The sequence below is a fragment of the Mytilus edulis genome, chromosome 12, assembly GCF_963676685.1.
Source record: "Mytilus edulis chromosome 12, xbMytEdul2.2, whole genome shotgun sequence".
NCBI lineage: Eukaryota > Metazoa > Mollusca > Bivalvia > Mytilida > Mytilidae > Mytilus > Mytilus edulis.
The window spans coordinates 21649683-21664265 of NC_092355.1; the positions used below are offsets into that span (position 1 = coordinate 21649683).

General features: G+C 32.3%; 2 protein-coding genes across 3 annotated transcripts in view; one reads left to right on the forward strand and one right to left on the reverse strand.

Annotated features, from left to right (window-relative positions):
* LOC139498011 (uncharacterized) overlaps positions 1 to 14583 on the reverse strand; it is a 156895-nt gene that overhangs the window by 52776 nt on the left and 89536 nt on the right. The window lies entirely within an intron of this gene.
* Positions 517 to 7726, forward strand: LOC139497966 (uncharacterized). The gene is made up of 2 exons (XM_071286221.1): positions 517 to 650; positions 5243 to 7726. Exon 2 carries the CDS (start codon positions 5533 to 5535, stop codon positions 7483 to 7485), a length of 1953 nt encoding a protein of 650 aa, XP_071142322.1. The 5' UTR covers positions 517 to 650; positions 5243 to 5532; the 3' UTR covers positions 7486 to 7726.

Consider the following 14583-nt stretch of genomic DNA (forward strand, 5'->3'; position numbering starts at 1 on the left):
TCATGGGATAGACACACAGACAGATGGACAGACTTAAACCCCCTTTTTTTTAGTACATGGGTATATATATAAAGTTGTACAATGTAAACTTTTCATTCTAGTATCAGTTTCTTCTCTCTCTCATTTAAACCTTGAACTAAAAAAGAAGATCTTAATTGTAAATAATGATTTATTAATATCTCACACATATTTGTGCAAGCTTTAAAGTGAACATATATCTATAGCAAGGGAAATAACTCAAAAATTTTAAATTATTATTATTTATGCAACAAATAATGGGATTGACAAAATGCCCAAAAGATTGCATAATCATTTGACTTTTTAAGTGCTTTGGAATATGAATGTTTCATAAATAGAAATAAAATAAATGCAAGAAAATTTTAAAGGAAATAGAAACTTACTTTTTGTGCACTTTTAATTTCACTGTTTTTTTGGGGTATTTTTTATTGTTCTTCATCAATCTCAATGGTTTTATTCTTAATATAGTTTTTCAATGATCCTACACTAGACTTCAAGGAAACTGAATTTGTCTGCCTATATATACTTATGTACCTTGATATATCTAACATAAGTCATTTTCTGTGTGTGACTTATGAGGATCCTGTAGTTTATGTGCGAAGAAATTAGAATGACAGCAGTTTAAATAGAAGGTAGGTGAAATAAACATGCTATGAGTATAGAGACTACAAATGAAATTAGGTGGTTATGGAAAAATTTAAGGCTGCTTTTTTAGGGGAAAAAATGGACTTTACTTTTGTTTGTTTAAATATAACCTAAATGTTTTTAAATTTGAAATGTCAAGCCAAGCTGATTAGATGTGTGTACAATGGTAAAGAACTTCGAAATTAAATTGAGAATGAAAATTGGGAATATGTCAAACAGACAACAACTCGAAAAAGAGCAAAAAACAGCTGTGTGTGATTCAATCTTCAAGCCAACTTTTTTGGGGGGATGTCTTTATTTTGCGTTTTGACCTTTCTAGCCCATTTAGGGCCAATTTAATTTCACAATTATCCAGTTTTTTCATGTAGTTAAAATTAACTAGGAAAGATCCAGATTTTATATATCTGCGACAATTTTTATTCGATTTAAGTTTTCTATTTGGTAAAGTAGTAAAAAATAAGTTGGTTTACAGTATGGTGTTGACACTTAAATAACTTAACATGTCTGTGTCACATGATAAAGATGAACTAATGTGATGGAAACTGCAGTCTTTATTTGAGTGTAGAAACATATAGAATGACTATTGCACGAAAATTCGAAAGATTTTAAGGATGTTCACTGGTCATGATTTGGAATTTCTGTCAGAAATTTCGGAAACCTCAGGTTTTATCCATTTGAATGCTCTAAAAAAAGAAATGCCCATTAACCGCCATTTTTCTTTTTATAAATCTTTTACATATATAATTATAAGCCATCTGTAAAAGTCTTATAAAATCTTTGTTATTTTTTAATAGTTTTTGAGAACTTAAACTTGTCAATGAAAAAGTTATGAAGAGTCCAGAGAAAACATTTTTCAGCTAATTGTTATAAGGTTTTATCTAGAAACACCTCTGTTGATATAAACAAAAATGTTTTAAAGGCATCGATCACCTAAAAAAAAGTAGGGTCTTTAAAATAGTTATAATTGCATACTTCTTTAAATAAAAGCAAACAAAGTATATGCTTGAAACATTTGATTGTTTAAATTCAAATGAAAAGACATATTGGCAAAAAAATATTTCAGTAGAAATACAGAGTAAATTGATATATAATACTTAGGCCAACTAAAATTAATAAGTAGATTTTCATCCAAATTTTTGAAAAAAATGGGGTGGGTGGGAGGATTTTATTTTTTAAATTTTATTTCATTTGAAACCCTCTAGTGACGTGTTCTTCATATCTGCAAGTGTAATGATAAGCTTATATCATGTATATACATGTATAAGGAATCGTACACAATTTTTCAAATAAATATATCTCTGATTGGTGCCGCCCCCTAGGGTGACAGGGGAAAAGAAATATTGTTACTTGGTCTTCTCCCGACCGGCAGTAAAACACTTGCCGAAGTGGGGCGTCCGTTTGGCTGTGCGGGATGTATCAAGTTCACAGTCACGTCCGGTCAGAATGGGGACGTTAAATCCAATGCCTCGTGTAAAGAGAGTGTCACGCTCTTTGCACGTTTAAGAACCCTTGAAACAACTCTTTTGAGGGGTCCGTAGGTGGCCTGTTGCAAGGCAAAATTTCTGTCCCTATCCAATATACCCTCATTTTCCAGTGGCAGTCCAAATTTCCCCGACCATCATTCCAAATGGCCTCTATTATGACAAGACCTACCTATTGTGTTTATTGTTAACTTGTACTCGTCCTGAACATGCATGAAATATTTGCAAACTGGGAGTTAAGCAACCAACAATCAATCAATCAATCTCTGATTGGCAACCACTGTTCTTCATGTAATTGCCCCTTCAGAACCTATTTTATATTAAAAAAAAAAGGGAAAACAGCAGTTGGGCTACCTACACCAAATGTATTTGCTTTCTAAGCCATGGTTTGTAGTCTCCATATAATGAAGCAAATGCATTTGTATGCAACACAAGTGTTTTGAGTACAGGATAAAATATACTCAAAAACAATGTTTAAAATAATAGGGTTGGTGCTTTATTAACTTATGCAAGGTGCAAATATAATTACAAGGCCGTACGGTGAACTATAGTTGTTAATTTCTGTGGTTTTTTGTTTTTTTTGGTCTCTTATGGAGAGATGTCTCATTGGAATTCATACCACATCTTCTTTTTTATATTAAAAAAAAAAAGAAGTTGGTTAATGACTCTGTTGGGGGTATTACACTAGAGGGTGTTTGCTGTTTGTCAATAAAAAACAACAGCCATGGGTAAATCTAAGAGCTTAATTGCTATAATAAACTGCGTATGTTTGTCAACTTTGTGAATGAATATACGGTCATAAATCTAACAAGTTCGTGCTTGTGTCAATTTCTTTAATCCAGTAATTTTTGTACCAATGTGTTCCACGGGTTTCTTGTGTTTGAATATCATTCACAGATATTTCCTGACACGAAATCATTGCATAAACAAACAACAAATGGTCACGGTTTGCTCATCACAGAATTTGTGACAAACTGCGATTTGCGTTTCTTGGACACAGCGTATTACTCGTGACCCGAAATTTATGGTTCATGCCCTTTTCGAGAAATCAATCTCTATTCGAATTCACGGTTGATGATGTTGTCATCATAGAGTAGTAGAATGTCAACTTATTCATATTGTTTAGACTCGAAGAAATACGAAAACCAAAATTAGAAACAGGAAGTTTTGAATGAAACGAAATTATTGACGGTTACCGGTGACGGAAATTAACAAAATCCGGAAATCGTAAATTTTTTAAAATAAAAAAAATAGGGGCGGGCAAATTTCGGAGGGCGGGCGGGGATGAAAATCTATCAATTAATTTTAATTGGCCTTATCTAAATTCCATAAAACTAGAGGCTATAAAGAAAACATTTAAGCCCAAGAAAAAAGTCCATAGCAAGAGAAAACCAACAAGCAAAACAATACCACTAGTAACCTCCCCCACCCCTAACCCCCCCCCCAAAAAAACAACCAAAACTTCATAGAGAACCCAAAAAATTGAGCATAAAGACCTCAGAAAATGGGAGATTGGGACACAGGTGCTAAATGATGGTCAGCAATTTCAGCCTCCCCACCGCATTTTTGCGCCTGTCCCAAGTCAGGAGCCTCTGGCCTTTGTTAGTTTTGAATGATTTTTAATTTTAGTTTCTTGTGTAAAATTTGGAGTTAAGTATGACGTCCATTATCACTGAACTAGTAACATATTTGTTAAGGGGCCAGCTGAAGGACTCCTCCAGGTGCGGGTGTTTCTCGCTGCATTGAAGACCTATTGGTGAGCTTGGATTGTTGTCTCTATGACACAATCCCCATTTCCATTCTCAATTTTATCCTTCATTTAAATCTTTTCTGAATAAACAAATATCTAAAATGAGCAGAAACATCTTTTGAATGGAAGATTTTTTTAAATGCTGTGGAATATATAATTCAAATTATAGCATTTGTCCCCATTTCCCATTACCTACTTCAGATAGAGGAAATTACATCACTAGACACTGTATGTAGAACCTCCTTCACTTCAACTAAAGTATTAATCCAAAAAAAATTTCCTCATTTCAAATTCTAAAAATATATAATTCTATGAAAGAAAAAAAATCCAACAAACATAGAATAATGTCAAGTATATGTATGCAACAAATAAAAAGTTTGAAAGAATTCTACAGGAACCTGATATTATAGTTGAGTTATTTCCCTAATATCAATGCCTGTGACAGATTCAGAAGATAAAAATATGATACAATTTTATATACAATCAATAAATAAAAAAGAAGCTGCAACTAGGTATTATACTGTTGATTTTCTGGTCTGTTAGTCTGTAGGTTGGTAATGGGCTAAGGGGTGTGGTGTTTGTGGGGGATGAATAGGTATTTTAAAAGATAATTTTAACAAGATTGACCATGTTGACATGTCCATTGTTCATAGATGCCCCAATTGCACTATCATTTTTCCATGGTCAGTGGACCTTGAAAATGGGGTAAAATCTCTAATTTGACATTAAAATTAGAAAGATCATTTCATAGAAAACATGTGTAACAAGTTTCAAATTGATTGGACTTAAACTTAATCAAAAACTGCCTTCACCCAAAACTTTAACCTGAAGCTGGACAGACGGACTAATGGATACACAGATCAAAAACAGAATGCCCCTAGGAGGGGCAAAAAAATTTTCCAACTGGAGTCGGGTGTAAATTTCTCAATTAGCTATAATTTACTGTAAACCAGCTTATTTACGCAGATACTTTATTTTGCGTTTAGCCGTTAATTTTTGACTTCAGCGCTATTTGTATTCGCAATGTTCTCATTTTATTGATGTATTTATATGGTTTAACATATTCGCTACGATTTATATTCACATATATTTCTAATCCTGAAAGTCGCGAAAATCAATCGTTCTCGAAAATTAGTTGGTTTACAGTACTTTATAAACAAAAATTGACACCTCAAGTTTAGCTTCACAATTCTTTTAATCTGATGTTATATAATACTATATAAAGAGAGATAACTCTATTTCATATTATAAGTGCATTATCAGATTCCATTTATTTCATATACATGACTGTTTGAAACTCAAATAATACCTGTAGATTGAGCTACCTATGTTTTTTTTAATTTTAAAGGAAAATTAGAAGAAATCATTACTAACCTTTACAAGGATAAAGCGTTTGTCTCATCAATAATAGGGTACCAACAAGAAATTATTACAAGATCACAGAGACAGTGTCTTTACACCAATACAGAACCATCCAAGAAAGCCAACCAGGATAAAGAGACTGTCCAGAAACCATTACAAGAACAAAGAGGGAATCCTAACATAGTACAGTACCATTCATACACCAAAATAAGATTAGAGACTATCTAGATATTAATAACATTAAAGCATTGAGAAGCCAACACAAAATTCAGGAAAATGTCTGACAATAAAACAGAATCCTTGCAATTTTATGACTATTTATGTCAGAAGATTGGATCAAAGGAAGTAGTGAGAGCTAGGCGACTTTTATTTATAAGTAATGATTTTGGTTCTAATCATATTCAAATAAGCAGTGGTAGTAGAGGGGAAGGACTAGATCTAAATGGGAGTGATTTTGATGTGATGTACATTAACCACTATTACATGGTATATGGAACAAGGAAGTATGCTGCCAAGGATCAGACGTGTGTCATACAGTTAGTTATGGATACTGAAGAAACACAGCCATGTTTTACATATCTACGTCTTCTTAACAATTATAATAATTTACAAAAACCTTTCAAACATGTATTTTTCCAACATAATGGAAGTTATATACTTTCAAGTGAACCTTACAAACAACAGTTATTATACATTTCACAGCAGCAGTGTAAGTGTCCGGTCTTAAGTACTATTCATGGTCCTTGCTTATCTACCAATAAAGATAATTATGATATGGCAGTCTGCCTTAAATGTGATCACTGGATTTATCAAGCTCGACCGTGGATCTCTAGGCCACGTTCAAAGTGGCCTTCATCTGAACTTATTACCAAAATATCTTCATGTGGTGTTTTATTCGTTCCTATCGGCTACAAAGGATCAGTAAATGAGCATCTTCAATGGAGAATATCCTTTTCTGTAGCAGAAAAAATATTGATATATTCTTTCAGTCATACTCAGTTACTATGCTATGCTCTGCTTAAAATTTTATTGAAAGAAATAGTAGACAGAAATGAAAATGTCAAAGGTTTATTATGTTCATATTTTTTGAAGACCCTTATGTTTTGGATTTCAGAAGAAACAGAAACATCAGTCTGGAGACCAGACAATATTATACCCTGTTTTATGGCCTGTTTACAAAGGTTAATATACTGTATAGAATATTCAACATTACTACATTATTTCATTCCTGAAAATAACTTGTTCTATTTAAGGTTTAACAGTAAAAACAGATACACATTAATCAAAATCCTTCAGAATTCATATGAAATAGGTGTTAATATTTTCTCATCATCTGAGACTTTGCATGATTACAAAAGATTTTCAAGTAATATTACTAGATCAATTTGTAAAAACACAAGATTAATGAAAGAAATTGCAGAATTTTATTTCCCCTTTCAACCACCTTTTAAAAATGTGTTGCGTATCCTTCACACTATGCTGCATCATTGTAAAATTGGATTATCTAAAAGTATCTTTTCTTTCAATTTTTCATATGCAAATCAAATAATGCCTAATGCACTACCACATATATATAACCCAAACAATAAACAACAATACAAAAACTACAAGCATGACCTCAGTCAGTTGTTAGTTGGTTTACATTCAGATGCAGTTTCCGGGTGGCTTAAATTGGCCTCTTTCTTCTATGTTCATCAAAATTATTTTGCATCAATAGCCATAATAAACTACACTTTGTCAAAATTTACAGATGACAAAATTTTAATCGGTCAACTTTCATTTTCGGAGATTACATTTAGTGCTAATCAGAAATATGATCTAACATTGATGACACAAGAAAAACTTATATCAATTTTAAAGACAAAAACAATAATTAAGGTCATATTTAAAGCCAAGTCATCAATCATTCCAACAGAACTCAAGTTAGATGTGAGGGAACGCCCTCTGAACTTTGAACCCGTAACATTTGCACATTTCCTTCATTTTCTCTGTTATTTCCATCTGCAGGACTACACATCATGTTGGTTTTGTATTTCACAGTTGTTACAAACAATTTTGAAACACGAGAGTTCAAAAGAAAAAGCGGATTACAAAATGTGGATTACTCTGGGAATAGCTTATCAGATGCTAGGTCTGAGAGATTTAGCAAAAACATTGTTTTGTCAGATTGCCCAGAATGATAAGTATAACTTAACCAGCGCTGCATTTAGACTGTCTCGCCTTTCCTGAGTTTAATACTTACACTAATATCTTGCCTCTCCTAAGATTTAAATGAGGCAAACGATATTTGTATAGATTTAAGTTGCCACAAGATGACTTTTCTCTTTTTTTTTGAGAGAGAGAGAGAGAGAGAGAGAGAGAGAGAGAGAGAGAGAGAGAGAGAGAGAGACAACTTTTTCATAAATATGTGATAAAATTCTTAGTACTTATAATAAAAAATTATGTCTTAGAATAAATATATCAAATGGAATTAAAGTTTTCCTTGAAATAACACAAAGATTATGTAAGATAAATAAAGGCAACATTAGTATACCGGTGTTCAATAGTCATAAATCCATTGAGAGAAAACAAATCTGGGTTAGAAACTAAAACAGAGGGAAACACATCAACTACAAGAGGAAAACAAAGGAACAACAGGAACATTAAAGTAAGATATAAAAAAAAATGTGGTATGATTGCCAATGAGACAACTATCCACAAAAGACCAAAATGACATAGACATAGGTCACCGTACGGCATTCAACAATGAGCAAAGCCCATACCACATAGTGAGCTATAAAAGGCCCTGATAAGATAATGTAAAACAATTCAAACGAGAAAACTAGAGTCAGCTTATAATAACTTTCAGCAAGATGCTCCTTGAAGTATCTGTGGGGGATCCAGCCATTTTCAAAAGGGGGGATTCCAAGTATATTGTCCCCATTCAAATGCATTGATCATCCAGAAAAGGGGGTTCCAACACCCAGAACCCTGAGTACGATTCACTCTTCAGGTTATTCCCATTCAAAGTGTTTGCAATCTATCATTGAATATGTGTTTAATGATTGTTCAATTAAATCAAAACAATCTTTAATTCATTCAATCTTTTTAAAAGCAAATAAACTCTTCATATAAAAAATAAAAAGATGTGGTATAATTGCCAATGAGACAACATCTCAACCAGAGATCAAATGGCATAGAAATTAACAATTAAAGGTCATTGAATGGACTTCAACAATGAGCCAAACCCATTAAACTTAATCAGGTATAAAAGGCCACAAATTACAAATGTAAAACAATTCAAACAAGAAAACTGACAGCCTGATTTATGTAAACAAGAGTGCACACACTGTAATGTCTCATCTGTTTAACTGACCATTATTTTATGTGAAAAGTCTTAGAGATAAACGTTTTACTACAAGTACCGGATCAACTTAATATTTTCAAAGATCCATGACAATGAGGTCAAGGTCATATAAATTCTATCAAAAAGACACAATTATTCTGTACATTAAATATAGTTGACCTATTGATGATGGTAATTGAAAAAAAACCAGCAAAATACAAAACTGAACATTAACCAATGATCTATGAAAATGAGGTCAAAGTCAGATGATACCTTCCAGACAGACATATACACCTTAAAACTATTCCATACATAATATACAGAGGTCAAGGTTAGTTAATAATGACAAGACTTACAATCATTCAATACACTACAAATACATGACCTATTGCATATAGTACTTGAGAAACAGACTGAAACACAAAAACTTAACATTGACAAATGAACCATGAAAATGAGGTCAAGGTCAGATGAAACCTGGAAGACTTCAACATGTTCCTTCTAGAATCATTACATACACCACATATAGCTGACCTACTGCTTATACTATCTGACCTAGTTGTGTAACTTTAAACTTGATCACTGATCCATGAAATGAGGTCAAATAAAGGCAACTGTTTGAGTAGTATACCGGAGTTCAAAAGTCATAAATTGTTTGATAGAAAACAAATCTGGGTTACAAAGTAAAACCAAGGAAAACACATCAACTACAAGAGGAAAACAAGGGAACAACAGAAACACTGAAGTGTAACAAAAACAAGTACCAACATACATAGACACGAACTATTTGAGAACAACTGCCATATTCCGGACTTAGCACAGGACTTTTCAAGAAAAAAATGGTGGGTTGAACCTAGTTTTATGGCTCAGGTAAACCCTGTCTGACGAACATGTAAATGTTGCAAGGAACCCATCTACTAAATATAGTTATCCTATTACTCATTATAAGTTAGAAATTCCCATCACAAAAAAATATTATTTTGTTCAAGCAGTTACTGAACCATGAAAAGAAAGTCAAGGACATTGGACATATTACAGACCAGAGCTCCAGATAAGAATTCACAAATTGGGTTTATTTACCCACCATTTTCTTATATTATGGGTGATAAAGTTTTTTTAATTGCATTATCAATTCCAATTCACCCCTCATGTTAATATCAAATTGGGGTCTTTCACCACCAAGCTCCTAAATGTATAGGGTTTTTTTATCAACACAATATTGATTATTTAGGCAATATCAACCCAAGATTTTTTTCATCTTAAATATGTTTCTTTCTTTGTTTAGCTGTTTTATTTGGTTTAGGTTTAAGGTTAGGGTTATTTGATAGCTGTTTTATTTGGTTTATTCACTGAGGAGCAATTGTAGGTTTAATTTGTGTTACGTTTCAAACCTTCTGCCAGTTTTGTATTTTCTCATATAAACTGAAAAAAACGGATATGTGTATCCATAGGCACTCGTCTTATACCTTTATATAATAAATTCTGTAACCAGTGCCTGTGTGTGTATTCATTAATTAACCGTAAAATGAAAAAAAAATAGTATATAAACTCTAATTATACTTGAATGTTTTTTTTCATAAATCTGGGTTAATAGTTGTCTTTTATTAGAACTTTTGGTTTCTGATGCTTTATCATGTCATAATTGATTTGGCCTTTCACTTTTTGCAATCACGTCAGTTGAGCATTATATTCAATTCAATTCAATATTTTATTGGAAATAGCACAATAGAGGTGTGATCCAAATACAGATAATTATAATATAAAAACAACATATAAATGAAATAAAGATGCATGTAACAACAAGTTATAAGACAGTATTATGTATGTCATTACATTATAAACTGATATTGATACCATGATAAACTTATACATCAGTGTTATTCTAGATTTTCATAAATTTACTTAAAACACATAATATAAGATATATATGTATATGCACGAACTACTGTAGAAGATTATTACCTGATGAAACGGTATGGTGGTCTCTCAAATCAAGAGCTTCTTTAATATACATACAAATAGATTTTAATTCTTTTTCAGACATAGGATTTAATATTTTGGTAAAATTTTCATCCAAATTATTTGAATTAATATCATTAATTTTATATTTATCTATCTATTTTGATGAGGGATATGTTCCAATGGTCTTGATCACAATCACTTCCTATTTTCCTTGAATGTCACCTACAGAATCGGACTATCAATTGGAGTAGTGCTTACATGAGCAACACGACGGGTGCCAGATGTAGAGCAGGATCTAGAGCACCTGTGATCCCCCTCTGCTTTTAGTGGAGTTCGTGTCACTCAATTTTGGTTTTCTATGTTGTGTTATGTATACTGCTGTTTGTCTTTTGATTGTTTTTCCTTAGAAAAAGTTTTAAGGAAATTGTGTTAATGAAGGGATGAAATCTTTTGTGAAACAGCCACTGATATTAAAATAGGACATCTTTAAATCAGCAGTTTTATTCATTTTAAGTTCTGATGTGTTAGATGTTTCCTTTTTTAGAATATTGAAATCTTGAAATTTTAAATGAAAACAAAAAAAATAACTTAAATTGACAATCAAGTACAATGGCAATCCCTTAAATGATTTTTAGGTCCCTGAAAAAATGCATACAACTTTATAAATGGCCATAATGTGTAAGAATGTACAAGTATTCATTATACAAGAAGTTCTTGTGAATCAGAGTTTGAATGCATCCCAGAGCATTCCATGCTCACATTAAGTTTGATACCATATGTAAGAAAGCTCTGATTTGTAGTTCCTGAGTAAAGAGCTATACACATTTTATGAGACAAACATATCCTGCCACATTCTGTATGTGCCTGTCCCAAGTCAGGAGCCTGTAATTCAGTGGTTGTTGCTGTACATCATATCTTTTATTTTGTTCTTTATTTTGTACATAAATCAGACCGTTACTTTTCTTGTTTGAATTGTTTTACATTTGTCATTTGGGGCCTTTTGAAGCTGACTATGTGGTATGGGTTTTACTCCTTGTTGAAAGCCACACGGTGACCTCTAATTGTTAATTTCTGTGTCTTTTGGTCTCTTGTGGAGAGTTGTCTAATATTGGCAATCATACCACATCTTCTTAATTTTATATAAACCAGTAAACTTCATTCCAGTATTATATTCTTTTCCTTTTAAACCATTAAATTAGTACAGTATCACAACTTTACATACAAGATCTTTCTTGTATTAAATTGATTATTTCCTCTCACAAGTGCAAGCTGTATTTTATTAGGTGGAAACTCATAGTAAGGGAAATAACTCCACAATTTAAATACAATTTTAAAATATTCATTCTAATAACTGCACTCTAAGGCTATACCACAATGAAACATATAAGCACTCGTAAGGAGAAGGTCCAGTAAGACCCCTTTTTGGCTCCAAAATATAGTAGTTTTACAAAATTGTTAAAATTTAAACTTTTAGTTATCTATTGGAAATTTAGTATAATGCTTCTGCTACATAAATATATGCTGTTCTTGACAATACAATGCACATGTATCGGGTACTAACATCATAAAGTCATGCTAAATTACTAAAATCTTCACAATTTTAGCATTTTATTGAAATTTTAGACGGTTTCCGTCTTAAACGAAAGTGGCCGCATTTGTGTTCATTCTTAATATTGAATTGCAAGTTGTATTTGATGATAATACGTACATGACATATATAAAGGTTGAGGATGAACACAGATGCGGCCACTTTCATTTTTGACAAAACCCATCTGAAAAGTGACATTTTTGGCTTATTTGATAAATTTTTCATATCAAAGCTTGAATCAGAGCGTTTTTTATGAGTAACTCAGTTAAAATCTTTCACATTAAGTAATTGAATCAACTGAAATAGACACTTATTAATAAGTGTTTAAAAAGTGTCCAAAATCTTTCGTCAGATGAACCTGAAATTTGAGGCTAAAATCTGCCCTTACCGGACCTACTCCTTTGTGGTACAGCAAGGGATATCTCAAATGAGCTCAAAATACTGACCCATAGCTATGACATGGAAATCTCGTTTTACAAAATATTTAGAGACTTCCTGTTTCAATCACAATTCAATGTTTGTTTAAGCAACAAATCATGTGATGGTCAAACCATCCTCCAAAACTTGGTTAATATGAGACATCTATCTTGTCTACTTGAGCCACAGGATCAATTACTAGAATGACTTAAGTTTCATCACCTATTTTAGTAATGCCCTTAGGGGTCATCCATAATTGTCACCCATTTTCCAAAGTGTACAAAACGTACACTTGGGGGGAGGGGGTTAAAAAATCAACATTTTTACCGTACGCTTTTTTTTTTTATTTACGGAATTTATATCGTTTCCGTAGGGAAAGTCGATTTATGAAATCGAGAATTGGCTTGGGTGTGTTTCTCATCTTATTTCTTCTTTATTATTTTCACTTGATGATATTGATTTCGATATCATAATTCTACTCAATCGGGATTGAACGATTAAAAGATCAAATCCTATGAAAACTAAATCTTTCAAAAATGTGAACTAGTAAAATTATTTAAACAAAAAGTTTGCAAGCATTTCTCAGTACCCCCGATTTTCAATTTCACCAGCTTCATTATTGATCGATATCGTTTTACTCTGTTTAAGGAAGCTCGCTTGTCATGTTTTGGAATTTTGGTCAGATTTTCGGAATCCTCTGGTTTTATCCATTTGAATGCCTTAACAAAATTTGCCCGGTGACCCCCATTTTTCTTTTTATAATTCTTTTAAATGTATAATGATAAGCTGTCTGTTAAATTATTATAAAATTTTAATTACTTTTTAATAGTTTTTGAAGACTTAAACCTGTCAATGATAAAGCTATGAAAAGTCAAGAGAGAACATTTTCCCGCAAAAATTTCAATGGCTAATATCTCAAAAACAAGCACGGTGACCTTTATATTTTGTTTGCTCTTTTGATTTCTTTATTAATCCCCTATCAATATAAACTAGTGTTTTGAAAAGTTAATTACTTTGAAACTAAGAAGCCAGCTCCCTTAATAAACAAAATTGATTGAAACACTAAATTCTTTGAATGTTTTGATTTTGACAAGACGTCATTTTGTGAAAAGATTTTAAACTGGTCCTTCGATTAATTTCCTTGTAATGCATTCCAAAATAGTAAACCAGTAAACCGGAAGTAAACTTATTTTTCTTAGTAAAAGCCTCCTTCAATTAGGAGCACCTCCATATGAAGTTTAACCTTAACTAAGAAAACATCAAATATATGTACACGTTACAGTATATATACATGTACATAAACGATTATAGTGCCATGAATGGCATATTTACAGGGACCATTTAAATAGAAATACAGGCGAGAAATTTAAAAACTCAAAATGTTTTAAAACATTACACTTTTATTGATTGCTGTCTTGAGCTCTGATTCCATCAACAACTGTCAGTCAATACTCATGATACTTTACCAATGCAATAAAACCATGCATTTCCCTTTCTTTGATTCTTAGCATAATTTATGTGCCCTTTTGTTAATCTTTTGCATGCTCTAGGTGCCCTATTTTATTGGAGTTACCATTTCCACTGTGTGATAGTGTAAACACTAATCTTTGTACTCTTTATTCTGACAAAACACAAGCATCACAGATAGATGTCATCAAATAAAACAGTCAGATATATGTTTTAGTTTTTTTTTTCAATGTAAAGTTCTATATTAAACTAAAATATAATAGACAGGACCTTCTTTTTATTGAGAATGACTGATTCTTCTCTTGAAATCTTAAAATGGTTGATGTACACTTTTTGAGGGAGGGTGGGGGGTCTGAAAAAGTGTACGTTTTGTACACTTTGGAAAATGGTTGACAATTATGGATGACCCCTTAGGCTTGCAAGAACAGACTATTTCAGGCTACTACTATATATAGCTAGGACCTGTAAGGGTAAGCTGAAACAAGGACCAGTATAGAAAATGACTGAGTTCCATCCTCTATTTAGTAAGGCCCTTAGGATTGCAAGTAGAGACTTGCGCTAATACTAG

Excerpts from the sequence above, each read along its gene's own strand:
- LOC139497966 (XM_071286221.1), top strand. The coding sequence starts at position 5,533 with ATGTCTGACAATAAAACAGAATCCTTGCAATTTTATGACTATTTATGT.